This window comes from Lepus europaeus, chromosome 12 (assembly GCF_033115175.1).
Source record: "Lepus europaeus isolate LE1 chromosome 12, mLepTim1.pri, whole genome shotgun sequence".
Taxonomy (NCBI): Eukaryota; Metazoa; Chordata; class Mammalia; order Lagomorpha; family Leporidae; genus Lepus; species Lepus europaeus.
In genome coordinates this window covers 95,068,960-95,095,606 of record NC_084838.1, presented here as the reverse complement: position 1 = coordinate 95,095,606, position 26,647 = coordinate 95,068,960, and the positions used below count along the sequence as shown (strand labels likewise).

Genomic DNA, 26,647 nt, shown 5'->3' with positions numbered 1-26,647 from the left:
ATGGGATGCTGCACTGCAGGCCACTGCGCCACACAATTTCCTAATGAAGTCTTTTTTTTTTTTAGCTTGATTTGTCTTAGAGTTTGGTATGCTATTACAGCTTGAGTGTCCCTTATCTAAATGCATGGGACTAGAAGTGTTTCATATTTCAGAGTTTTGTGGATTTTGGAATATTTGCATAGACACAATGAGATATCTTGGGGTGGGACCCAAGTCCAAGCCCAGAATTCACTTAAATTTATATACCATATGCACATGGCCTGGAGATAATTTTACATAATGTCTTCAATTGGAAGCAAAGTTTCATGGTGTGACATTTTCTACTGTGACTTCATGATCACGCTCACAAAAGTAGATTCCAGATTTTTCCATTGGGGTGTTCAACCTGTATTTGATAATGCATCTGAAGTAAGTGTCCTGGCCCTGGCCCCACCCCAGAGAGGGTAGGATCCTGACCCACTTGGGTGGCCCTACCACAACCCAGGCTGTGAGATGTTCCATTGCTTAAGATTTGGTGGAGAAACTGTTTCATTCACTTGGGAGTTATCTTTGTGGCTGACGCCATTTTTGGAAGAGTTAAATTTCAAATTGGCTCTCATTGACTTAACGACCAATGCAAAAAAAAAAAAAGAAAAAAAGAAGGAAATTATTTCTCCCAACTTTGTATTAATGGTTGGTATGCATCCCAAAGCAAGTGGGGGATGAGGCTGGGGCCAGTGTAGGAACTCATGCTAAAGAAGGGGAATTTACAACATGTGGAAATAAAAGTCACCCTTTCAGATGCTCTCCTTTCACGGTGCGATGGGCAGAGTAATAGATTAGGAAGAGTTCTGGAATAAAAGAGACAGCCCCTTTCCTTCTGTATCTAAACTGTAATCACGTCAGGGCCTGCACCACAGTCATGGCCCAGCAGTTGGAACAGGGTAGGCAGGTTCAGAGTTTGTTGGTTGGCTAGCTGCACATTGAGATTTTTTTTAAGTGTCTCAACGGAGGATTCAGAAGTCTGATTTAATTTTCACAGTGAAGCCTAGACATACTTAGTGGCCAGGGACAAGAATGCCACTAAGATGTGCATCTGTCCCTGTTCTAATGTTGCTCCCCGTGCACCTGCCTGCAGGAGCTATAACTGAGACCCATTCTCGCCGGAGACAGGATCTGAGGGTGCAGCGCCACGTGAGACGAGTCCCCTCTTCTTTGGCATCCTCTGGTTTATGATGGGGTGCAGTCTGTGCCCCGCAGGTGATGCCCAGGCCAGAGGAGCTCCTGGCTTCCTCTGTAAGCTGAGGTCGAGCCAGAGAAAGGGTTGAACCCGTCCCCCTCCGGAGGTGAGAACACTGGGAAGCTCAGGCAGTTACCACTGAGCCAGGCTTCCAGCCCTTCCCTGTAGGTCCAAGCTGCTTTTCTTTTCCTTTTAATGCACAGCCATGCTTTTCTCAAGCAAGCCTGTGTACGAGTTGATAGGTAAGACTGAGAACCTTCTAGTGTTGCATAACCTGTGCTGATGCTCTGTGGAATTGGAACAAGGGGGAGGGAGAGGTAGGGGACTGGCTGGCTGGGTGTCTTTGAGTCCTGCTCTCAGGGAGAGAAATGGCATCACGGACAGGTATGCACTGAGCCAGACACGGGCTGTCCCCACTACAGGTGCTGTCGAGGGCAATCTGCCATTCAGGTGTTGCCTAGAACAAGAGAAAAGGTCCTTTTCAACTGCACTGATCAAAGAACAATGAGCCAGGCAGGTGGCCCCTCAGTGAGACAGGTGGACAGGTTCTGGGGGGAGGGCTTGGGTGAAGACAGCCCCTCCCCCCATGAGACCAGTAAAACCCAACAGTTTGGAGATAGTTGTTTCTTTTATTTTTTTTTTCCCTGTCTTGGAATTCTCATGTCCGCCGCCTTCCAAATTTCCTTTTTTCCCCAGTTTTATCTCCCTGTTGCCTTTAGAAAGGTACAGTTTTGGAGACAGGAATACTCTTCCTGATCCATACTCTTCCATAAGAATAGAAGGGGTTGTGAAATGGGAATTGGATCGGCCTGGCAACCGTCATTTCTGTGTGGTTAAGAGCAGGAGAGCTGCTTTTGAACACTACCAGTGAGAAGAGCAGTATCCTGGAAATACATCCTTCCTCCTAGAACTCACTAATGTAGTCCCCCCTCACTCGGAATTCCTGATCATTTAACCGGCCTGCCCTGAAGTTGTTTAATGTATGTAGTAAAGCAGATGAATGGTGTAAACAAGATTATTGGGAGAACACTTAAGAAAACAAGACTTCAAGCATTCATTTACATAAACACCCTACATTTGTTAATTACAATCGAGTATTATCTATTCATTAAAGCAAGCCCGCCTGCTCCCCACTTGGCAAAAGACCCGCTCGTTTTGACAGATGCTTAGAAGTGATGGGAAGTGCGCAGTCCTTTTTATATGTTGTGATGTTGCACGGATTTCTTTGTTGACAGTTGTCTCTGCTTTTCATTTCAACAGGCAGTGGAAATTGGAACATTTGTGTTACAAATCAGGAGAACTTATCACAGAGACAGGTTACATGGATCAGGTATATTCTTGTTTGCAAAACTCCCTCAGATTTTCAGAAACACCACCCCGGCCGTGTGGTGTGCATGAACCTCACCCACGGCCCGTTCTTTTCCACAGATAATAGAATACCTTTACCCGTGTTTAATTATTACGCCTCTGGATTGCTTCTGGGAAGGTGCTAAGCTCCAGTCCGGGACGGCTTACCTCCTGTAAGTACCCCTTCAGCATTCAGTGTGTCTGAGGTTGCTCATCATTTTGTATTCCCCTTCAGTTGCAAACAGGAGAGGGGGGAAAAAGCATTGAAATTCCATGTGCATTTTTTGGAGTGAATAGTGAAGGCAGAGGGGATTTCAGCAGAATGTTTTTCCTCTTTTCAAAAAAAAAAAAAAAGTTCTGTAGGCATCATTAAATTTCATTCACTTTCAGCAACCCATTTATATGCAAATAAAATGCAAATTATTGTAGAGTATGTGTGATTTTTTTTTTTTTTTTTTTTTTTTTACTTTTTTAAATGTTTGGGGTTTCACAGCCTGGCCGCTTTCCCTCATTCTGGAGGGACGAGAATTTAACAGAACTGTTTCTTTGGATCACATTAATGACATTTAAGGGGAAAATCCGCTGTCCTCGAAGGCAGTGGTTCAAGATGCTTCGCTCTTTAGCAGTTGGATAGTATACGGGCTGCATCATTTAAAGAATGATTGTTAATCGGTGTGGACGTTTTCAGTTAATTATGCAAGAGTTAGTGCTTGGGTTATTGTTTCTGTCCGGCCTTGCACGTATCTGCAAAAGCAATTTACAGTGGCCGTCCTCTGACCTTCCGTGTACAGTTGTCGATGGGAAATAAGGGGTTTTGTGTTTTCTGGTTGGGAGATTCTGAATAATGCCTTCAGCCTGGTTAAGCAGCTACAGTGTGGTTTGAACCACATAACAGGCAGCAAAAAGCCTTTCTGGTCTGTCAACAGCAGATTCAAAAGTGAGCGTCCGGGGGAAGTGGCTGTGACGGCAGAAGCCGGTGGGGGCTCCGCCCGCCCGGCTGCCAGGCTGTCAGAGACGGCTCCAAGGTGTGGGATCAGGGAAGGTAACAGGGATCAAACACAGTCGCAAAGCATCCGCCAGGCTGGCAAGTGCCCGTCCAACAGCGCCGTTCCCTCTCTCTTGTTTTTGGAATCGGGCATCTCAGTCTGCTGAGAGGCAGCCACTGGCTCTTTTTGTTTTGGGGTAGTCCATCAGATACGTCTGCGACAGGTGCCTCGGTTAATTTGTCACACCTTCAGTGGCGGATTACCTGCCTGCCTCCAGTTTGTACGCAGACGCACGGGCGAGGATCCTTCACCCAGAATGGCAGCCTCTACCAGGAAGCCGGCTGCGACTCCAGTGGAGGACTCCTGGAGGGTGCACCCGGAAGCCGCTTCTCACCCGTCTCCCGATTTCGCCCGCAGGGGGAAACCTCCTTTGCGGTGGACAAATTTTGACCCTTTGGAATTCCTGGAAGAGTTAAAGAAAATCAACTATCAAGTGGACAGCTGGGAGGAGATGCTGAACAAGGCTGACGTCGGCCGTGGGTATATGGATCGACCCTGCCTCAATCCAGCAGACCCAGACTGCCCGGCCACAGCCCCCAACAAAAACTCAACCAAAGTGAGTGTGCGCCCCACTGCCTCTCCCAACAGGGCAAGGTGCTAGGTGGCTGCTTCCATTTTGAGTTCTCTTGATGATTTTCATTGCTAACATTTCGGTCTCCATGGCTTTTTTTTTGGTCTGTATAACTAAGTTTGTTTATGGAGCTAAATTTTTGCTGTAAGGTTTGCCATACGCCTCTCATTAGCTTTGCTATTAATGTTCTCTCTGAAACAAACAAGCTCTTAATGCACTGGATTTTAACAAGGCATGTGACCTGCCTACTAATTATGTGGCTGTCTTTTTATTGTAGCCGCTCGATATGGCCCTTGTTTTGAATGGTGGGTGTCATGGATTATCCCGCAAGTATATGCACTGGCAGGAGGAGTTGATTGTGGGTGGTACAATCCGAAACAGCAGTGGAAAGCTTGTCAGGTAATCCAACACTTAGAATCCAGTCCACCTCCTTCTTCTCCTCGCCTCTCCCACCCACCCCCACCTTGACATCTGCCCTGCAACTATATTTGTATTAATATGTAACTCTTCCCGCTGGCTAGCCGTCCAGTGTCATCCAATATTACAAAAGAGTAGCAGCCCAGACCAGCTTGGGGAAAAAAAAAGCCCCCTTGGGGAATGGTTCAAGGATACATTTGTAATTTTCATCAAGGCTGGGTCTTTATTGACTGTAGGTTTTCGAAGGACCTCCCAACAGGTGGGCAAGAAAGGGGGGCTGGACTCAGGTTGGCAGGAGACACCTGTCACAGTGAATGGAGTTAAATAATAGGAGCCACACAGTGTCACTCCCCGTTGAAGGGCGAGACTGAGAACCGAAGGCTAAGGGAGAATGGTCCTTTGTGTGCCCCAGGGAGCTCCGGCCAGGCAAGTGTCCGGCTGTGGTGGAGATTTCTTCCTTGGGAAAGCTATGGGCCGGGACTTCTGCACAGCCAGTGTGTAGAGCTGAGCTGTACATATCTGGCCAAGCTATCTACTCTTCTGCCCTTCCTGTTTCATGCAATGGAAACTGTGAAAGGAAATTGCCTATTAATTTAATTTGGGGTATATCTGTAGAGGTTTGTAAGGTTATACCTTTAATATGGTACATCCATCTATTAAATAAAGTCACCGTCCTGGTCCCATCTGAATGGAAACATGTGCCATGTGTGGCCAGGACTCCCTGGGAATGTTGTGTGTTCTCCCCTCCCCCTCTCGCAGCGCCCACGCCCTGCAAACCATGTTCCAGCTAATGACGCCCAAGCAAATGTACGAGCACTTCAAGGGCTACGAATACGTCTCTCACATCAACTGGAACGAGGACAAGGCGGCAGCCATCCTGGAGGCCTGGCAGAGGACGTATGTGGAGGTAAACCCGCCTTCGCACCCGAGGAGCACGCGAGGAGCACGTACCGCTTCCTTGCACCGGCGTCAAACACAGCGTTTAGTGCCGAGAACTTGATGGGCTAAACACACACAGCTTTTCCTTGTCCTTAATTGAAACCGGGAAGACAGTGGCTGAGAGGTGCACATTGTAATGGGGAGGCCGTGAAAAAAAAAAGAAAAGAAAAGAAAAAACACCGGGTGTGCAAGACAAGGTGTCTGGAAAACATTAGCAAGGCATAGAATGTGTTCACAGCTGCAGTCCCCTTGGACGGGTCATGTGACAGGAGCTGGCCTTTGTTTCCCAAGCAGTGACCTCTACTGAGCCACAAGTGACCTTTGAAAAGTGGCCAGCAAGCGAAAGGGGGGAGGAGCGCCTGGAAGAATGAGTTGTTTTGGATTAGGGGGACACTGATGGACTGCAAATCAGTCGTGGAATCACGGAGATAGAATGGCAGTCTTAGAGTTGGAGTAAATACACTGCCCCGAGTGAGGGCCAGTCACGGGGGCTCTCTGCTGCACCCATGTCACTTGCTTAGCAGTAGCCGCACTGTCCTCCACCCGGGACTCACCTGGTGTGAATCCCAGTTCTACCCCGCTCCCTCCACCTGAACCATGCAGCTACTCTGCATGTCATTCATTTCTTGGAGAGACAGTTAAGGGAACTCTCATCTCCCGGTTCATTCCCCAGATGCCCACAACAGGCGGGGCTGGGTCGGGGCCAAAGCTGGTGGCTGCGACTCTCAATCCAGGCCGCCCACATGGGGTGCCGGGGGAACCCAGTTCCTCAAACTGTCACCGACTGCCTCCTGGGGTCTTCATTGGCAGGAAAGCTGAGAAGTCAGGAGCCAAAGATGGAGCTGCTAGGTGGGGGGTGGCGTGTGAGCTGTGATGCCAGACACCCAGTCTTAGAACTCTCTTAATGCATCCAAGAGCAGTGGCGGGTGTGTGTGTGTGTGTGTGTGTGACCCGAGGGCTTGTTGAATGAAGCCAGGATGCCAGCCACGTGGGAGCTGAGCCTTGTGTTATGGCCACAGGTGGTCCATCAGAGCGTTTCCGCCAACTCCACGCAGAAGGTGCTGTCTTTTACCACCACCACACTGGACGACATCCTCAAGTCGTTTTCCGACGTCAGTGTCATCCGCGTGGCCAGCGGCTACCTGCTCATGGTGCGCATGCGCTCTGCCCTCCTGGGCATGGGGACGGGACTGGGGCGGCGTGGCTGGGGTTCTGGGTTTGTTTTTTTTTTTTTTTTTTTTCAGTCTTTACCACCCCTACTTTGTAACTGCACCCCAGGAAGACAGCTGGGGTTTGTAGCCATTTAGAAAGTATTCGTGTAGAATGATTTGGGCCCCATGTGCACTTTGTCCATCACTGACATGTACTGTGTTGTGCGCCATCCAAAATAGAAAGTCTGGGAGGTGCTGGGGTCCCAAAGCTTTCCTCTGGGTTTGGGGGGATCGTGGAGGTGGGGGAGAAATGTCAGGATCGTCACACGTTCTCTCCCCGGTTGTCCTGCCTGCAGCTTGCCTACGCCTGTTTAACCATGCTACGCTGGGACTGCTCCAAATCCCAGGGGGCCGTGGGGCTGGCTGGCGTCCTGTTGGTGGCCCTATCCGTGGCTGCAGGTTTGGGCCTGTGCTCCTTGATTGGGATCTCCTTTAATGCTGCAACAACTCAGGTAGGCAAAGAGCTGTTCGTCTCTGGTTTGGTGACCAGCACCTCTCCCTGGGCACAGCATGTCCCTTAAAGGGTCTCAGCCTCCCTGGCTGGGATGCCACTTGTGTCCACAAGGACCCTCCCGGCTCCAGGCCAGTGGGTGGGATGTCCACTCATCTGGGTTAGGCAGCTGCCTCAGTTGTAGGGATGTCTGTGGTTCATTGGGACCACAGGTCTTGAACCCTGACAGGTGCTAGCATCCCCTGGAAGGCTGGGAAAAGCGCAGGGAGCTGCTCCAGGGATCACACTCTGGAGAAACAAGTCACTGTATTGAATGATTGTCCACGGACCCTAGACCTTGAAAGGGACATGACGTGCCGTGAGCCCAAAGTAACTGGCCTTCAGGGCTGCAGGCGTCTCTCTTGGGGCCTTGGAAGCGGTAGTCGGGGTGGCCTGGGACCGTGTTTTCTTCGGAGCTCTCCATGGGGTCTCTGCATTTCACACCACCGCCCGCCCTCTGCCTGGCCGCAGGTCTTGCCGTTCCTCGCCCTCGGAGTCGGCGTGGACGACGTCTTCCTTCTGGCCCACGCGTTCAGTGAGACGGGGCAGAACAAAAGAATCCCGTTTGAGGTAACAGCAACACAGAAGCCTTGGGAGATGCTGGGCTCCTACAGCCACAGGTCGGGCCACGCCCCAGGACAGCCTGTCCCGTGTTTGCTCCTACGGGATTCCACGTACCTTGCTTGCTAGCGGGACATGGAAGGCTGATGTTAGGTGATAAGGCCACTGCGCCCGTTCCCGTTGCCTCCCCACACCCGCAGCATTCGAATCTGTAGTATGTGCATTGCACTCCAGGGGCCGTGCCCCAATGTAGCGCTGTGGTTTGTCATCTGCAGGACCGGACCGGGGAGTGCCTCAAGCGCACGGGCGCCAGCGTGGCGCTCACGTCCATCAGCAATGTCACCGCCTTCTTCATGGCCGCACTAATCCCGATTCCTGCTCTGCGAGCCTTCTCACTCCAGGTGAGTATCCCAGGGGCGATGTCCAGCATCCTGAGTCTGCCTTGTCTCCACTATGGCGCTTAAGGGAGCACTGCCATAGATAAGATCGAGCGTGCCTGCTCTTGGGGCTCTGCACAGCGGGATGGGTGCCACCTTAAACCGTAACCCTGACAGCTGTCTCCTATGCTTTCCTTCCTCTGGGGCCCCAAGCAGTTATTGCAGCTTAGCTCCTCGGTGGTCCCCTTGCTACTCGCAGATTCTGGGGTCTGCCTCCTCCTCTACCTTCCCCAAGCAGCCCTGCCCCAAGACAGCTGTGTCAAACGGGCTTTACTGGCGTGTAAGGGTGAGGTTGCGTGCCACCCAGGCCAGACGTGAAGCCGGCTGGCAGGTAGCACCATGAGAGCAGGTGCTGGCCACTCCCCCTCCAGGGGCATGCTGGGGGCTAGCGTCCACCTCCTGTTTCTTAGTCACCCCCTGCAGTCTCCCCTACCCCTTTCAGGCTGCCCAGGCAAACTCCATGGGCACCCCGAGTATCCTCTCCCCTCCTTCCAGACCAGTGGCCAGCAGGGTGTTTTTCTAAAGCGGCAGGCAGCTTGTAGAGGTGCGGGGCACAGGCAGTTCCAGGTGGGAGCGGCTGCCGGAGGCATAGGATCCCTGAAGGCAACCAGCCCAGCAGGTGAGGCAGAGCCAGGAGCCCTCTGCTGTGGTCCACCCGGCCCAGAGTGGCCCGGGGCTCTGCTAGGGATCTCCAATGTCCCTGATGTCTTGTGCATTGACTGCACGTTGGACAGCTTCAGCTGCTTCCAAAGAAAAAGGCCGGAAGCCCTCGCTGACTTCACCTCTCCCTCTCTGAGGATGTGACGGGCAGCTCCTGAGGCAGCCCGGGGTTTAAAGGAAACCGCCACCCCGCTCAGGGCCCCTGCTTTCCTCTGCACTCCCGTGGAAGGTCAGGATCCTGAGCTGGGAGAGAAGCGGATGAGTCACGAGTGAGGCTCCTGTGGAGACGTCGGTGCATGGGCTTAGCTCTTCTTCATTTTCACAATTGTCCCTATAACAATCCGTCAGTAATGGATTTGAATTTCATTTCACTGATTACCAATCGACCTGAGCCACCGAGAGCCCCCCTGTGTGTGGGTGTGAGGCTCCCTTCATAATCAGTGTGAGAGAGAACAAACCCAAGGTGATCTGCCCATCAGCCGTAGCCACCCTAAAGGAAAAATACTGAAAGGCAGGTGTATTTTTATTATAAGTGGATGTAAAATAGACATAGTGAGTGAAAGAAAAAAAAAACAATACATCTGAAACTGAACTTGAACGTAAGAAACGTGAAAATAGTGTGTGACTGCTTGGTGATGTGAAAAATAACAAGCCAGAGGAGTCGTCTGAATTAGGGGTACAACCACAGTTGTAGAATGCCTTGTTAATTTTTTTTTTCACTTATTTGAAAGGCAGAGTGACAGATCCTCCATCTGCTGGTTCACTCCCTCAGATGCCCACAAGGGTTGGGGCAGGGCTGGGCCAGGCTGAAACCAAGGGCTGGAAACTCAATCCAGATCTCCTGCTTGGGCAGCAGGTACCCAGCAACTTGAGCCATCACCACTCCCTCCAGGGCCCGCACTCACAGGAGGCTGGAGTGGAACCCGGGCACTCTGAGTGGGGTGTGGGAGTCCTGACCCCTGAGCTAAACGCCCACCCCCAGAATGCCTTTCCGCACTGGGGTTCATCTGCCCTGCACCTGCGGCTCTTGCTCCGTGGCTGTGGGTTGAGGCCTGGCTCTAGCGTCTCCCAGGAGCGGGGCCCTGTTTCCTGGCTCTGTCTGCTTTCCCCCTTCTCTTCTGTTCGCTTTCCCCTGCCTGTCTTCGGTCTGCTCTGTTCTCCATCTGCTCACACTCCTTTCCTTTCTTCTTTTCCCTCTCCCCTCTTCTCTCCTCTCCTCTCAGTACATACTGATGACTCATCAAGGCAAACCCTCCTTTCATGGTATCCCATGGTGTGGTGCTCTGAAAAACTCCATGAGTTGTCCTTGCAAGCAGTAGCCTCTTAGAAACCCTGTACGCTAAGCTCGCCCAGGTAAGCACCTTACAGAGACACTGAGTACTGTTGACTGTGCATTTCTAGAGTGTTCTAAGATGGCTTCCCCTGACACGCTGGCTCACTATCTGTCCAACACCTGGAAGAGGGTGGGGGGTAGCAATATCAGAAACAGGCCAGGGGAGCGTGAGACCTCACCCTGGAGTGTGCCAACGACCCAGACCTGACACTGGGCCTGCGCTCACGACATGATGCTGGACACCACGGATGCAGCATCAGAGGGGAGAGCCCAGAGTGCTTCTGTCCCACGTACGCCTTTGGGTTCTACCCTATCCCAATTTTGTAGCCTGACCAACATAAAAAGACTATTTCCAAAGAAGCCATCTTATACTTCCCTAGCAACCTTCGTGCGTCCGTTCCAACGCCCTCTCTACGACCAGAAAAGCAGTGGCAGCCCTATGATTCCCGGGGACGCTGGGTCTTTATTAGGGGACAGAGTTGGCAGCAGTGAGAGGGTCTTCCTCCTGGTTGCTGTAGGACTCCTGCATCAACTTCCCGCTCCCCCACCACGTCTCCACCTTCCCCAGATGAGTTTCAGGTCCCAGCAGAATCGAAGACTTGAGCCAGGTGGACCTTATTGTTGGACACAGGGCATCTCTCCTACCCCTGCTCCCACCTGAGCGCTGTATCCTCTCTCAACTCCACACAGGAACGTCCCCTCTATAAACCCCCCCGCCATGCTCCCTCATCCCATCTGAGCCGCTCTGCAACCTGGGACCGCTTTTCTTTGTACTTTGTTGATAGCTCTATTTGAAAGAGTTACACAGAGAGAGAGAGAAGGAGAGGCAGAGAGAGAGAAAGGTCTTCCATCCGCTGGTTCACTCCCTAATTGGTTGCAATGGCCAGAGCTATGCCATTCAGGAGCCAGGACCTTCTTCCGGGTCTCCCACATGAGTGCAGGGGCCCAAGGACTTGGGCCACAGCAGAGAGCTGGATGGGAAGTGGAGCAGCCAGGACTAGAACCAGCACCCATATGGGATGCCGGCGCTGCAGGCAGCAGCTTTACCCACTACACCACAGTGCCGGCCCCCTGGCTGTTTTTAAAGTCTCTGTGCCTTCGAGAAATTCCCTGGTCATGTAGTGGTGTGCTTATTTCTACGCGACTATCTGTCGTCAGCCTGATCTGAAGTATCTTGCGTCCATTAGAGTCGTTAACAGGACTTCCTGTTTTTGAACTACCGAGGGATCTTCAAGGTAGATGAAGAGGAAAGGCTGGGTGATTTTGTGCTGGAGACTCGGCTCTTGCACGGTCTGGTTCACTGAGCAGGGCCTCAGCTACTGAAAGGCACCTGTTCCTGAACATGTGCTTCTCGCACAGTCACCGTGAAAGCCCTGGGCGAAGCTGTGCCTGGATGCTGTTGGGTGCCAGTGATTGCCCGCTCTTGGCCAGTTGGAGGTCTTACGGGCAGTTCACTGAGAAACCCCACGAGGGTTTTGAACGCACCGAAGCCAGTCCTGATCGCTGCTCGGCTCCCCCGCAGTCCAGTCCCATTTTTCCAGCCGTCTCCCTTTGCCGGGCGTCTCTCAGCAGAATGTTCCTTTGAGCTGTCCTCCGACGCCTTCCCCCCATTAACAGCCCAATTTTGTAATTTTTACTAGGTCAGCAGGAGACTTGCCAAGGCACTACAGAACCGAGCCCGTGTTTATTTTAGGTTGTGGAGTGACTTTTGAATCTGCACTTACTTATTCTGCCTACAAAACTCACACACGACAATTTCTTTCTGCTTAACTCTCCTTGACCTCTCGTGTTACTCTGCCTCCCACCCCCCCAGGCTGCCCCACGGAGGCTCCGTGGAATGTGCCATTAAAAGCCTCAGGGGACACCTGGGACATTGGATTTCACATGTTCGAGTGATGTTTCAGTGTGCTTGGTCCAGCTATATCCAAAATTTCAAGTGCAAAATCACGGCTGCTTGAGGTCTCTCTTCGTCTTCAATTAAAGCATCTTGAGGATGCTCTGTGTTCTGACTACGTGGGTTAAGTCGGGTTGGCAGTTGATGACGGAAGAGTAGCAAAATGATGAGAAACCCCACTTAGCTGGGCTCGAGACGCTTCGGGAGGGAGGCGGTCCCTGGCCGGAAGGAGGCGTTGTGGTGACCTCTCGACTCTGTCTCCACCTCCTAGGCTGCAGTGGTGGTGGTGTTCAATTTCGCCATGGTCCTGCTCATCTTCCCGGCAATCCTCAGCATGGATCTGTATCGCCGGGAAGACAGGAGATTGGACATTTTCTGCTGTTTCACAAGGTGTGTTTTCATACTTTGTTGCTTGGGTACGCGGCATGGTACGGCTCAGTCCCTTGGTCTATGGACAGAGAAAGGATTGTAACTAACAGGGGTGTCCAGGTGTGGCGGCAGCAGGGGAGACCCAGGGCAGGGGATGCTTCCCAGACGGGACACCTGAGTCCCTGGGCTTTGCCCCAACCCCCTGCAAGCTGTATCAATGGTGCTGATTGTTGGGAGTTTTTCAGATCTCTCTGGATCACAGAACAGCCAAGCCCTTAGCGTGCAGTCCTTGCGTGGTTTTGTGTTGCTTTGATTTCTTTGAAATCATACTTCCAGGGGCTCGCTGTCATATCACTTGGCGTCTTTGAGCCAAACACGGACCCAGCCACCGTCTGTTGGGCCTCCTTGGATGTCCTTGTATCTGTATCCAGATCATTCGGTGACATCTGCCGGGTTGGGTGATAGGATAGTCCCCAGAGCTATGGAACACGAGTGTCAACACCCCCATGTCAACACACCCTGTACGCGTCTTGCCTTCTTTCAGCCCCTGTGTCAGCAGAGTGATTCAGGTGGAGCCGCAGGCCTACTCCGAGGCCCACGACAGCACGCGCTACAGCCCCCCGCCACCCTACAGCAGCCACAGCTTCGCCCACGAAACGCAGATCACCATGCAGTCCACCGTCCAGCTCCGCACCGAGTACGACCCCCACACGCACGTGTACTACACCACGGCCGAGCCGCGCTCCGAGATTTCCGTGCAGCCCGTCACCGTGACCCAGGACACCCTGAGCTGCCAGAGCCCGGAGAGCACCAGCTCCACGAGGGACCTGCTCTCCCAGTTCTCCGACTCCAGCCTCCACTGCCTCGAGCCCCCCTGCACCAAGTGGACGCTCTCGTCTTTCGCGGAAAAGCACTACGCGCCCTTCCTCCTGAAGCCCAAAGCCAAGGTAACGGCCTGAGGCTCTGCTGTCTGCCTGCGGCGTAGCAGGTCAGCAGGTGGCTCAGGGAGGGAAATGCATCAAAGCGTGATCCACGTCATGCCTCCCAGAAGACTCAGTGCATTGAGGGGTGGGGGCCATGTGAGTGAGCTCAGCTTCCACAGGGGTCCCGTCTCCTGCAGCAAGCATCCGTGTCCGTGCGGAGCCCACCCCGGCCTCTTCAAGGAAGACTCAGTGCTGGTCCTGTGGGGTCTGACTGCGTGCCTTTCCCTATGTTGCAGGTCGTGGTGATCTTCCTTTTCCTGGGCCTGCTGGGGGTCAGCCTGTATGGGACCACGCGAGTGAGGGACGGGCTGGACCTCACGGACATCGTCCCTCGGGAGACCAGAGAGTACGACTTCATCGCCGCGCAGTTCAAATACTTCTCTTTCTACAACATGTACGTGGTCACGCAGAAGGCCGACTACCCGAACATCCAGCACTTGCTTTACGACCTGCACAAGAGCTTCAGTAACGTGAAGTACATCATGCTGGAGGAGAACAAGCAGCTCCCCAAAATGTGGCTGCATTACTTCAGGGACTGGCTGCAGGGTAAGACACAGCCGGGGTGCGGGGCGGCTCTCGGCCGTCATCCACAGCGCCCCGTGTTCTGTTGTGCATTGGGCTTCCGTCTGCTCCTTTTGTCCCTTTTACTAAAGTGTTGGGTCATAGTGTCACGCTGACACGTTTTCACAGACTTCCAAGTGTTGCTTAGAACCCAGGAACTTTGTAAGAATTTGTGGGTACATGTTAGGAAAGGGGGGACAATAATGTTATAAAATAAGGAGCCAAATGACTTCTGTTTCCAGGGATGGTGGGTGGTTTGGTGACATCTATTTGAATGGCAGACTGATGGAGAGAGAGAAAAAGAGGTCTTCCATCCACTGGTCCACTCCCCAAATGGCCACAGCAGTCTGGGCTGGGCCAGGCCAGAGCCAGGAGCCGGGAGCTCCATCCAGGTCTCCTACATGGATGGCAGGGGTCCAAGGACTTGGGCCATCTTCTGCTGCCTTCCAGGCGCATTAGCAGGGAGCTGGATCAGAAGCAGAGCAGCCAGGACTGGAACTGGTGCTCCACTATGGGATGCTGGCATCACAGACCGTGGCTTAACCCACTGCGCAATGCCAGCCCCTCATTTATTTTTGAACAGGCTAGATTTTTAGATCAGTTTTGGGTGCACAGTACAATCTGAGCGCAAGGAGCTCTCTCCATCCGTCCCTTGCACAGCCCCCCTCTGCTGTAAGCAGCCCTCCATCAGAAGGGGCATTTGTCACAATGCAGGAACCTACACTGAGGCTGCATTATCAGTCACCCCGGAGCCCATCGTGTGCATTCAATTCCTTGTAACCATCTTTGATTTGGCAAGTGAGGTCAATTGATAAATGCTTGATCGCACTTCACAGTAGGTCATAAGTCATCAAACCCTGTCCTAAAATGCCTTTCTTGGCTTCTTATCTTGCTCTTAGAAACGTTTCTAGGAAATGCTAGTCAACTGGAGAAGAACAGAATTGTCTAAATCCGCTCCTGACTGCTGACTGAACACAAACGTGTTCCATGATTCCAAGAACATCTGTTCATTTATTCTGTGTTGACACATGCACGGTGAAGGAGAGACTTGGGATAATTATCCACACAGTTGAAGCAACGATGCTTTTACTGGAATACCCAAATAATTATGGCCCCAACATTTTTTTTGGCTGAGATTATCCAAATGATTGCCTTAATTTCCCACTTAATTAGCCTTGTTTAAATACAGATTTAAGTGCCTCTTTTTTTTTTTTTTTTTTTTGTCTTTCTTAAGTCAATACACTTGATTATAAAGATTAAGCAGTCAGTTTCCATGTGAGCTTGCATGATGTGGCAAACAAGTTGAGTCTGACCGAAAATGGTTCAGTATGGTGTCTGGCCTTTACTTAAGGTTTTTTGTTTTGTTTTGTTTTGTTTTTTTCAAATGTGCCTACCAGATTTGGCTAATGTGGGGTGGAAGGTAAAGAGAATATTGTGCCATGATTATCATCACGGAGCCTGCTCATAAGACTGACTTGAATGTGTTCCAAGTGTTAACTTTTTTACACTTAGTTTTGAAAGCAATGGCCTTTGGGTCATGAGTCAAGAAAGAACCAGAGATTCCTTGGTTTTCATTTCATTGACCAAATCATGCAAATAATGCGCCACCAGTGACAGGGATCTGCTGGGTGACGCCAGTCCCAAGCACCAGAGCCGGCCCTCGGCTGCCCAAGTCCAACAACGTGGCAATTGGGCTTGAAAATCCTTTTATTTTTTTTTTCAGATGCATTTGAATCACGTTTAGATTGTTAAGTGGAGCAACGCCCACTGGACCTGCGTTGCTCAGGACTCCCTACACCCAAAGATCAGATCCGGGGGCCCTTGGCTGCTCACACATTCTTTAGGCTTCTTGCGTGGTTGGCTTGGTCTGTGAACATTTCCTCCCAGGAAGAAATTACCCTGGAGTCAGCTTCCCTGCCAAACGATTTCCAGTGGTGGTTCAGTGATGGTTTTTTTCATGGAATCACCATTCAAACCGTGTCACCTCATTGGTCGTGATCAACATCACAGCAGTGTTTGAGTTCACTCATAGAAATAACCTGGGTGACATCTTGGAATATGCATGCAAATGAGAAGATGTTAGAGGGAAAAAGCCATGCTGTACACCTGTACAAATGCCATTCATTTATATTTCTCATTGAATTTCACAAGTGGAATTTGGATGAACATTTTCTCTTTAGGGTCCTACATTTAAAAAAAAAAAAAAAAAGAATGGATGATTGGGATAATTCCTTAAGCCAGAACTGTATGCCAGAAACTAGTTTTTAGTATACATTATTTATAATGAGAGACGCTCCAGCTGTGATTCTAAGGTTTTGCAGTAAACTGAGAAGAATGTCGCAATCTTTTGCTGGCAGCCCACGGTCACCTCTCGTTCTGGGTCCAGGCTCAGGGTGCACGCACCTAGGTCAGCCTGTCGTCCCTTGAGCTTTTTTGTCGCTGATCAGAAAATAACCCTGCAAGGTCCTGGGTGTTGCGAAAAATCAAGAGCTCGCTCTTGTTTCATCTTGGAACCTGCGGTGATGTGTGATGGTGATGAGTTTTGACCAAGCCGCCCTCAGGGTTGCCCTATCCAGCTCTGATCTTTCTTCCTATCTCTGACAAGTCCGTGGTGTCCCAAAAGTCTTGGAAAACGCCTTAAAACAGCCCTTGGATTCTGGGGACCCTCTGGCCCCCAGAAGTTGTGGGTGCCTGAGTTAACTTTGTTAAGCTTGTACATGTCGTCAGTGAGCGCTTCTTGGGCACCATGGTGCATCCAGGGCACTGAGCGGTTTATGCCAACCCTGGCATCGGCCTGCCTGGTTTAAGCCCAGCTCCGACATTTCAGAACGTCACCTTTCTGGCCTCAGTTTCCTCATCTGTAGAGTGGGAATGCAAAACACTCATGGGATCGTCTCCGGCTGTGAACTAGCCCAGGGCTCTCTGTGCGTGAGCTGCCCTTGGGATTCAGAAAGGACCAGGGAAATCAGGAAGTGATGAAAATTCTTTTATGGAGAAGAAAACAGGCCAGGCCTCCCTTTTAGGGGTCTGGGGGGAGGGAGCGGTTGTTTCTCCTCTCCTGTTTATTTTTTTCAAAAACAGAAGGGAAAAAAAAAGACCATGGGTCATAAAATGACATCTGTTCAGTGCGGCTGTGTGCAGGCCCCACTATGAGAAACAGGCTGGCTGTGGGCTGGGAGCACCGCTGTGCTGGTGGTCCCTCCCCACCCTGCCCCCTGAACTGCGGGCTTCCTTCCACCCCGGAGCCCACCAGCCGCATCCCCAAACTGTTCGTTTTTTTTTTTTTTTAAAGATCATGCCCACAGCAGGAAGAAAAGACAGAAGGAGGAGCCTCCCAGGCCTCCAACCCCAAGAGCTTAACCATGCCGAGCCCAAAGCAGCCAGATTTTTTTTTTTTTTGTCTTTGAAGTCACCCAAGGCATGTCCTGAAATGAAATAAACCTTCTCCCGTCTTACCAGCCATGCCTAAGCCATACATGTACAGCTTGTTCAAACGCTGTGGTTTCCTGAGCCGCTAGGGCCTGGGGGTTCTACTTGGGAGGCGGCTGGCGAGGCCAGGGGGGGCTGGGGGAGGCGGGAGGGTGGGGGTGGGGAGTGTGCGCCCCAGCCGGCACTCAGACCCTAGGGCCGGGTCACCAGGGCCCTGTTTTCTCTTCCAACGCGCTTATCTCTTTACAGCTGTAGCCAAACCGTCTGTGATGATGGTTTTGATTACAGGGCCCAAGCGCAGCTGTGTGTGGTGGGCTGGTGGGCTTGCCCATCCCCCAGCCCAGAAAGCACTCCCCACACCACCCTCCCCGGAGCTTGCGGTTTGTCATCTGTTCTCACAGAGCCTCCTTGTATTGGCCTGTGGCTTCCTGTTCTACGTCTGATCCAAGTTAACCCGGTGAGGGATTGCCCCTCGTCGAGGCGGGCGCACACGCGCACACACACACAGGCACGCACACACACCCCAGAATCCCTCCCTTCCCACTCCTCGGAGAGGAAGAGAACAGTCGAGTGAAGAGGTGTTGGCTGCGATCTTTACACAACCTGGCAGCAGGGCCCGCAGCGTGTATTAGCTCCACAAGCCGACCAGATGGAACAAATTCACCCTGGGCTCCAGGAGCTGCAGAGGGGTTGTTTGAAGTCGGGAGCCTGGATGGGTTTCTCCTCCCCTCCGAGTGGAATTTCTGGTTGTGTGCAAGAGCCCGTGGCTTAGCACCCTCTGTGGCATGACGCGGTTAATGAGCCCGGTGTGCGTTTCGCTCTCCTCTTGGAAGAGGCGTGGACGGAAACCAAGGGGAGGTTGTTTTTTTTTTTTTTTTTTTTTTTAAGCTAAAGTACGCGCATTTGTTTCCTAGACACAAACATCCCTTCCACCACCACCCCTTGTAGGCAGTGATGATTAGCAACCTGCAACTCATTCACGAAAAATGTAATCGTATTAGTTGGAGTGGAAGTAGAATCCAAAGAGGGCTTTGATGGATGGCCAGCGGTCCCCTGTCCCGCCTGCAGCCCCCACCGTCAGCTCCAGGGTCACCGTGGTTCCGAGTTGTAATGGATTGCACACGTCGGCCTTTCCTAGGGCTCCAGGATGCGTTCGACAGTGACTGGGAAACAGGCAGAATCATGCCGAACAATTACAAAAACGGATCGGACGACGGGGTTCTGGCCTACAAGCTCCTGGTGCAGACCGGCAGCCGCGAGAAACCCATCGACATCAGTCAGGTACCTTCCTGCTGCGCCCCGAGGGAGCAGCCGGGGCCGGGGTCGGAGACGGGGGTGGGGTGCGGGCCGGCAGCTGCTGCACTACAGCCTGGCAGGCTGGGGACCCCCGGGGCCGTGGGGAGCCCACCCAGGACCAGGAGCGTTGGGTTGGCTCTGACTCACTTCATCCCACCCCAGCAAAGTGTGTGATCTTGGGCAAGCCAGGACGCCTCATTCGGCCCCTCTGTCTAGGAGAGGTGGGCAGGTTCTCCACCTCCAAAGCAGAACCGGTGCAGGCTCCTGGAGATTTATTTGTATGTTGTTCTTTCAAGTGGTAGTGCCGACCCTGGCGCCGTCAGCAAGCTGCTCCTGCGTGCCTTCTGACTTGGGCAGGTGGCCATCATTTGCACGAGTAGAACCTGAGCTGGGAGATGAGAGAGGTTCTGAGCTGGGAAATGAGAGAGGTTCTGCCAGTGACTCAATTTGGGTTGCCCTGGCCCAGGGGGCAAACGGAAGCTCAGCTCCTGGAAACCCAGGAGCACTGATAGCCCAGTATTAACGTTAGATACCTGGGGCGTGGCCAGGGGTGTGTGTGCGCACGCTTCCCTCCCGCTCTTTGTAGCCTGCTGGCTTCACCTTCAGGCACAAAACCGTCATGCTAATGATCTTCTCTGCAGCTCTGTTTATTGTCTCCCCTTTCTTGCTGGCATTCAAGGTGACAGATTTACAAAGTACATTGTTGGGAGTTATTATGGAGTGTGAAACGCCGGGCTTTATAGCAGCGTGCAGCAGGCTGTCAGTTCTGACAAGTGTGTGGGCAGAGGAGCCTGCCTGCAGGCCGGAGTGGGCTGGAGCTGGGGGACCATGGGCAGCAGGGACCTGTGTGATTGGGCCAAGCCTAGTCCTCGGCCTGGGCGGGAGAGGGCTGCGCGGGCGCGCACGGAGGCCGCGAGCTGTGCTCCGTCTTTCCAGAGATGGTTTGAAGACATACAGTTGTTATGGTACCCTGGGATTAATTGAATCCAGATCCCTGAAATCCAGTCTCCTGCTCCTCCACGCTCGCTCACTCTAACTTCGCTCTTTCTCTATTAACTGCTGTCACTGGTGTTTTTCATTTCGTTTAGGAAAAAAAAAAAAAAAAAGACCATAAGCGTTGGAACCAGGCCTGAATCTAAAGTAAACAGGAAAAAAATGTTTCTGTGTGTATAAAATATATACACACGTTCGGCCAGACGGCTCCCGGGACCTGCGGCAAGAGGGAATGTGGTTGGCCCATGCGGGGGACCGGGCAGGACCCCGGCTGGGCCCCCTCCCCACCGCCAGCCTCTTCCACTCCGTGGCGATGGGCATTTTTCGAATCCACAGGTCATAGGAGGCTAGTGTTAGCAAAATTTATACAGATGTTGTTTTATTTTTATAGCTCTCCTCCATTTACTGGGCGGTATTTCCTTCAGTGTTAACAAGAGGTTAACTGCACACAGACGCGGATGGGGAATCTTGCCAGGTTTTCTGTCCCCTGCCCTTCCTATAAATATGTTTCTCCAGATTGTTCCTTCCCGGCCTTGGCTGCGCTCGGTCTTTTCAGTGTTCAGGTTTAATTGCCTCGGCCGGTTCCCGGGGCCATCTGCAGAAACGGTGTGTTTGTTAGAAACACCCAGCGGGTGTCGGGAGCCGTGGAGGGTTGTTCTGAGCGGGGGTTCCCGAGCCTTCCACACAGTGGGCGTTCTGTTCTCTGTTGGCCACGCGGGTGCCCCCTTCTCAAGGGCTTCCCTTTTTTTTTCCCCCTCTGGCAGTTGACGAAACAGCGGCTGGTGGATGCCGATGGTATCATCAACCCCAGCGCTTTCTACATCTACCTGACGGCCTGGGTCAGCAACGACCCCGTGGCCTACGCCGCCTCCCAGGCCAACATCCGGCCGCACCGGCCCGAGTGGGTGCACGACAAAGCTGACTACATGCCAGAAACCAGGCTGAGAAGTAAGTGGGAAGGGGGCGGGGCGGGGGCGGGGCAGCCCTCGGGAGGCTCCGCCCCCGTCCTGCAGAGCTGGGCCACAGCCCTCGGCCCCTGACACTGCCCAGAGTTCAAAAGTGTAAACAGCACAATATATTTCTTTGGGTTTAAAACCCCGGGGAGACAGATGAGGGTGTGTAATGGAATACACCCCGCGCTCCATCACGGTGGAGAAAGGCAGAGTCTCTAATCTCCTTTTGTAGAGTTCACTCCCAGCTGTTCCGTGTGAACGTCGGGGCCGCCTCCACGTCGACTGTTACTCGGCTATTGCCGAGTTTTATCGCCGGGGATTATGTGTTTATCTTAACTTTGTCAACCCTGGTGTTGAAGGGATTTTTGGCACACTGGGTCATTCCCATAAGCCACCAAGCACCTGTAGTCTGTCAGGGCTGTTTAAACTGGGAGCGGAAAAGTCTGTGTACACCCCCACGTCCACTTCCCCGTCTCCGACCCGAGTTGGCGAGGTGGTTCTGTGTGGGCCTGATTTTGCACTTAGGTTCGAGGTGGTGGGAGCTCACGCTGTGGCCAAGAACACGGGTCCCTCTGCAGACCTGGCCGGAGCCGGAGCGACTTGTGCTCCCCGGCATCTAAAGCCCAGAGCCTTGTGGCAAGCAGCCAAGACGTGTCTTAATGAAAATTTATAGTTGAGATTATAATAGGGCAAATCATGTTTAGCAAGTCAACTCAATGACCCCAAAGGGTCTGGAACACACAGCGGCAGTAACTAAATGCTTGTTGTACGAGGATTTCTGCGGCTGTTGCCGAAGACTTAGCATAGCATTAGAAAAGAAGCAAGGACGGCCGCTTGAAGTTTATGTGTTCACTAAAAGGATAAGAAAGTTAAGCACTTTTCTCGGCAAAGCATGACTCTCGATCCATTTTGCCCTTGTAAGCGATCGAGGGAAACAGTGTGTGCCAGTGCAACGGCCGCTGCCCCCGCTTAAAAAGGGGAAAAAAAATTCCCTGGAATTTAAGTTGAGTTTAGAGCCCCCTCCTCCGCAAAAAGACTCTGCGTTGGGGTGGTGAAGATCAAAGGTGGGGAGGAAAAACGCACGGATCACAGGCTCCCCACGCCCCAGCACCCCCTCTGCAAATTCGAGGTTGATTATTGTGTACATTAGGTAAACACTTGACCCAGAAACGGGCCTCGGGTATAGCCCCTTCCTGCCTAAAGAAGTGGGGCACCCCCTGGCCAGGTTGCTTTCCATGGTGGTGTCCAGGGAGAGGCCCCCTCCCTCCTCCCCCCCCCCCCCCGCTAACCCCCACGTCTCTTCCGCACAGTCCCCGCCGCAGAACCGATCGAGTACGCCCAGTTCCCTTTCTACCTCAACGGCTTGCGAGACACCTCCGACTTTGTGGAAGCGATCGAGAAAGTGCGAGCCATTTGCAACAACTACACGAGCCTGGGCCTGTCCAGCTACCCCAACGGCTACCCCTTCCTCTTCTGGGAGCAGTACATCGGGCTGCGCCACTGGCTGCTGCTGTCCATCAGCGTGGTGTTGGCCTGCACGTTCCTCGTGTGCGCCGTCTTCCTCCTGAACCCCTGGACAGCCGGGATCATTGTGAGTTATTAGAAGGATCTTTGTGGAAGTCACATTCCTTTCAGCATAGCTCTTGCTGCAGCCGGGAACTTTTGTTTATGTCTGGGCCTCTGGAGGCGGGTATAGATTCATCAGCCGTAACGTATTTATTCTACCGGTGGGGGGGTGAGTTTCGTGGTGAAGGTGGAGTGTCTGATGGCCCTGGGCTTGCGCCCCCCTCCCCCCACCCCCAGCTCTAAAACCGTTGTGTGGAAGATAGGGAGCTTTTCAAGCACGCTTTCCGTAACAGCTCTGAGCACGTATTCAATAAAAACACACAAACTTCTCTCTCTCTCTCTTTTTTTTTTTTTTTTTTTTTTTTTTTTTAGTTTTAAAGTGTCATTTTTGTGACCTCCTTCCAGACCTAAGAATAGGTAGAAGGGTCGTGCCTATCTCACGGGGCAGGGCAAATAGCATTCAGGACGGTGGGATACGGAGGAAGTGGGCTTAGGGTGCCCAGTGTGTGTTTTAGCTCCTGCGGGGAAGTGATGTGCTGCTGTCACTCACCTGCACTTTGGCTTCCTGCCAAACCGGAAGTCAGTGTCTTAGCGTCCGACAAAGCCGTGGCAGTGTTTCAGTCCCGTGACCTGTGGTGTGGCCTTTAACACGCCGGGAGGATAGAAGCAGGGCGCAGGGTTTGTTTTCACACCGTAACTCTGTGCAGCAGGTACACTGGCAGGTGAATGTTTAATCTGTGAGTCTTTGGTCCATCTCTCAGTATCGTCCCCCTGCCCCAGAGGAGAGAAGAGCACCCGCTCCTTGTTTTCTGCCACGTAGAGCTAGCTGTAGATGGGCTTCTGTCTGGCCCCTCCCCCTACCTCTGCCTACTGGCCAGAGCAATCTCACCTCCCAGGTTTTTCTATTTCCCCACAGTTTCCCAACGAACACCAAAGTCAGAAGCTCCAGCTTAGACGTGGGTTTGCTTGGTTTGCCCAAATTGCACCCCAGACCCCTGTACTCTGGCCCCCCTTAACCTGCTCCCCACTCATGTCCACCTCACCTGCGGGCTCTCCCACTAAAAGCCAAACTGCTTTACCCACAAGAACTCCTCCACGCCCCATCCGACCCACGTGCTCTGAATGCTCAACCCAGTCAGGAGCCGTAGAGTGACCTCTAACGGCTGATCTCTAGTGACCAGCTGTCTCCGACTCCTCACCCGCTGACCGCTGGCGGGGTGAGGAGGAGGGACTCACTCCTGGACCCCCGCGGGTACCAGAATCTGCACACACGCGGGTCCCTTTTCAGAAAATGACAGAGAACCTGAGCACATTGTCTCGCATACTGCATGGTCTCTGGGTTACTCTCAACACCTAATACAGTGTAAACAGGTGTATTGCTTAGGGAGCAACAAGGGGGAAAATGATTGAGTATGTTCAGTACAGGTGCGATTTTTTTTTTTCCCTCGCTATTTTCCATCCATGGTTGGTTGAATCCATGGAAATTGAATCCAACAAGGCACAGGGCTGACTGCATATGAAATTGGAAGCCATGTGATGGGTACATGCAAATGGATTTCCTTCCATTCAACAAATGCTTGCCCCAAAACAAAGCGTTCTGTTTTCCATGATGTTTTTGAAATATCTTTGTGGACTAAACAGACTGTTTGCTGTTATGTCCTCACCTTCCTCCTCCACCTCCTCCTCCTCAGCCTTACAATTGGCTGTCCTGGTGCCCCTTCCCAGCAGGAAGTTGCATTAGGAAAAGACAGCTGTCAAACGTCAACGCAAGTTAGTGCTGGGGGCACCGGTGGCGTTTCTCTGCTCTCCACCTCACGGGAGGCCCCCCTGGTACTTGGACACCTGCCCTTGGGTGCAGACCCTGCTGCCTGCCCGCTAAGCCCTGTGTGTCTTCTCCAAGGTGATGGTCCTGGCCTTGATGACCGTCGAGCTCTTTGGCATGATGGGACTCATCGGCATCAAGCTGAGCGCCGTGCCCGTGGTCATCCTGATCGCGTCTGTCGGCATAGGAGTGGAATTCACCGTTCACGTTGCTTTGGTATGGACGGCACTTCCTGCAAAAAGTGGGTGAGAGGGTGGCATCTCTAGCTATCTTAGCCTCCGAGTGGGACCCTTCCCGGAGCCCCATGCGTCCCGGTGCAGGGGCTTCAGACAGCACAGGAGTCACAGAGTGGCTGCAGTGTGCCTGGGTCTCTTTCTTGGGCAGTCCAAGGAGAAGCGCATGGCAGGTCACTGGCCCTCTTCAGCTGTAGGCTGTCCTCAGTGTGGACTCCACTCATTGGGTATTGGCCACCATTCACGTTACCATGGGTCCTGAGCTCACAGACTTTATTCCCAGGAAGATCCCATGTGGAGTGTGCATGTGGCCACGCACGCTTTGACAGCCAGTGATGAAGCCGGGCTAGACCAACACCACACTCTCAGGCTTGGTGGGGATGGCCTTGATGGGGAGGTGAGCTGGCTGCCAAGGGTGTCCTCTCGGGCCTGTGAGCGAAGGCTGAAGAGCTGGCTCTGCCGCGCAAGCTCACCCAGCTCCTTCCACCTCCTAGCCTCGCGGTTCATGACAACAGAGAGTGAGAGAAGTAGCGGTGTTTTCAACAAGAATGGTTTCTCTCGCGCGCTCTCTGGCTCTCTGCATTGATTGCAAATGCTTTGTTGGAAGAAGTTTAACTTCAGGAGGCTTCTTTACTCTAAGAGACAGACACATGGAATGTATTTATCAGAGAATTATCCAAAGCCTCATAATGTAAATGTAATTTATGTAAATGTCGATTATGTCCATCTACAGATGTACTTGAAGCCTAAGTACATGGAGTTGTTGATGGGCATTCAGGAATAATAATAAATACTGGTGTCTGGGATGCCCCAGCTAGGAAACCTAGCATCGTCTGGACTTGGACCAAATTACTTTGAGCGTTGCTTTTGTCATCTCTAACACTGCCTTTTGTTTTTTTGTTTTGTTTTGTTTTTTTTTTAATTCTACCGGCCTAGAGCTTAGAAAACACATAACACTGATATCATTTCTTCCGCAAAGGGAAATAGTCCCACGTGAGTTAACAGTCCATAAGAGGTACCATCTGCAGACAAGGCTGTATGAGAGCAGATTGTTATGATGGACGCGCTAACCATGGTCTTTAGACTTCGAGCTACTGGGCTCCCGAAGAGCACTAGACACATACAGGACGTGGTGTCCTTAATCATCTTGTTCATGAAATTTTGCATTTCAAGTGAGCAGTTACTGCTCTCCCAAAGTCTTTAAGACAGTGGAATGAGGTTGGCAAAGAAAACTGCTTGCATTCCCGCCAGTTTGCTGTTTACGCGACATAGGCGTTGTGCGCTCTAGGACAGGCACCTGTTGGTCCTTCCGGCCTCCTGGTCTGAAGATGACACACCAGGTGATGGTTTGTTTCCACAGAAACTCACATGCAGTGGCCCTGGGTTCCACCCTGCAGCCAGCAGCCTGTCACAGCAGGGCTCACTCCAGCAAGCGCATACTGGCTATTGGAACAAGCTTGATTTGAGCAACTTTTACAGTCCTATAGTTTTTTTTTTTCCTTAGGATTCCTCTGTGGTGCTTAAATGTACTACAGACATACTTGTTGGAAACAGTGACAGAAATTCCTTTCCTAGTTAGCATAACGGTAAGGACATACAGGAGGTCTTCAAGAAGTTCGTGGAAAATGAGGCCATTTCGGGGGAAGCTTAGATTCGGCCAGTTGAACAGTCCCGGTGATGCAAGCCAAGAGCCGGGTGGTGAGGTGTGAGAAGCTTCCTGCGTGCAGGGACGACAACGCTGACTGTCTGATCTCCCCACTCTGGGTCACAGGCCTTCCTGACCGCCATCGGGGACAAGAACCGCCGGGCCGTGCTGGCCCTGGAGCACATGTTCGCGCCGGTCCTGGACGGCGCCGTGTCCACTCTGCTGGGGGTGCTGATGCTGGCGGGGTCGGAGTTTGATTTCATTGTCAGGTAAGTGGGAGTGTCGGGGAGCCAGACACCATCGCTATCAGCTTGTGTGACTGCTGTTGCTTATTTCCTTCTGTGTCTGGGAGATTGTGACAACTCTTCACCGGGATCACTTCCTTCTGAATTCATTAACTCAGAAATATGCTGAGAGGCACAAAGACAAACTTTTTTTCTAGGATCTCTTGAACAAGACAGGAGACGGACAGTTTAGGGCCAGCAGCACAAGCAGATCTATGGCTTGGAGCGAGCCAGAGGATCGCCAACCCTCCCATCATTGGTTGAATTAGGTGCACAAAGAGATGACTGGGGTTCCTGTTGATTGACTGAATTTGACCTCTGTCTCGTCCCTTTCTGAACATCAGGAAGAAAAACTTAGCAAATACCTAAAACAGTCACCTGTAGTGAA

At 52.2% G+C, this 26,647-nt stretch overlaps 1 protein-coding gene across 2 annotated transcripts in view; it reads left to right on the top strand.

Moving 5' to 3' along the window:
• The window catches only part of PTCH1 (patched 1), a 53,976-nt gene that overhangs the window by 20,484 nt on the left and 6,845 nt on the right, over positions 1 to 26,647 (top strand). For both annotated transcript variants that reach the window (XM_062208548.1, XM_062208549.1), the window contains exons 4-20: positions 2,480 to 2,549; positions 2,648 to 2,739; positions 3,970 to 4,168; positions 4,461 to 4,582; positions 5,360 to 5,507; positions 6,559 to 6,690; positions 7,047 to 7,202; positions 7,712 to 7,810; positions 8,077 to 8,202; positions 12,397 to 12,515; positions 13,039 to 13,441; positions 13,714 to 14,023; positions 18,606 to 18,748; positions 20,521 to 20,704; positions 22,020 to 22,300; positions 24,176 to 24,313; positions 26,102 to 26,244. In XM_062208548.1, coding sequence (XP_062064532.1) covers positions 2,480 to 2,549; positions 2,648 to 2,739; positions 3,970 to 4,168; positions 4,461 to 4,582; positions 5,360 to 5,507; positions 6,559 to 6,690; positions 7,047 to 7,202; positions 7,712 to 7,810; positions 8,077 to 8,202; positions 12,397 to 12,515; positions 13,039 to 13,441; positions 13,714 to 14,023; positions 18,606 to 18,748; positions 20,521 to 20,704; positions 22,020 to 22,300; positions 24,176 to 24,313; positions 26,102 to 26,244 — 2,865 coding nt within the window. The remainder of the gene's footprint in view (positions 1 to 2,479; positions 2,550 to 2,647; positions 2,740 to 3,969; positions 4,169 to 4,460; positions 4,583 to 5,359; positions 5,508 to 6,558; positions 6,691 to 7,046; positions 7,203 to 7,711; positions 7,811 to 8,076; positions 8,203 to 12,396; positions 12,516 to 13,038; positions 13,442 to 13,713; positions 14,024 to 18,605; positions 18,749 to 20,520; positions 20,705 to 22,019; positions 22,301 to 24,175; positions 24,314 to 26,101; positions 26,245 to 26,647) is intronic.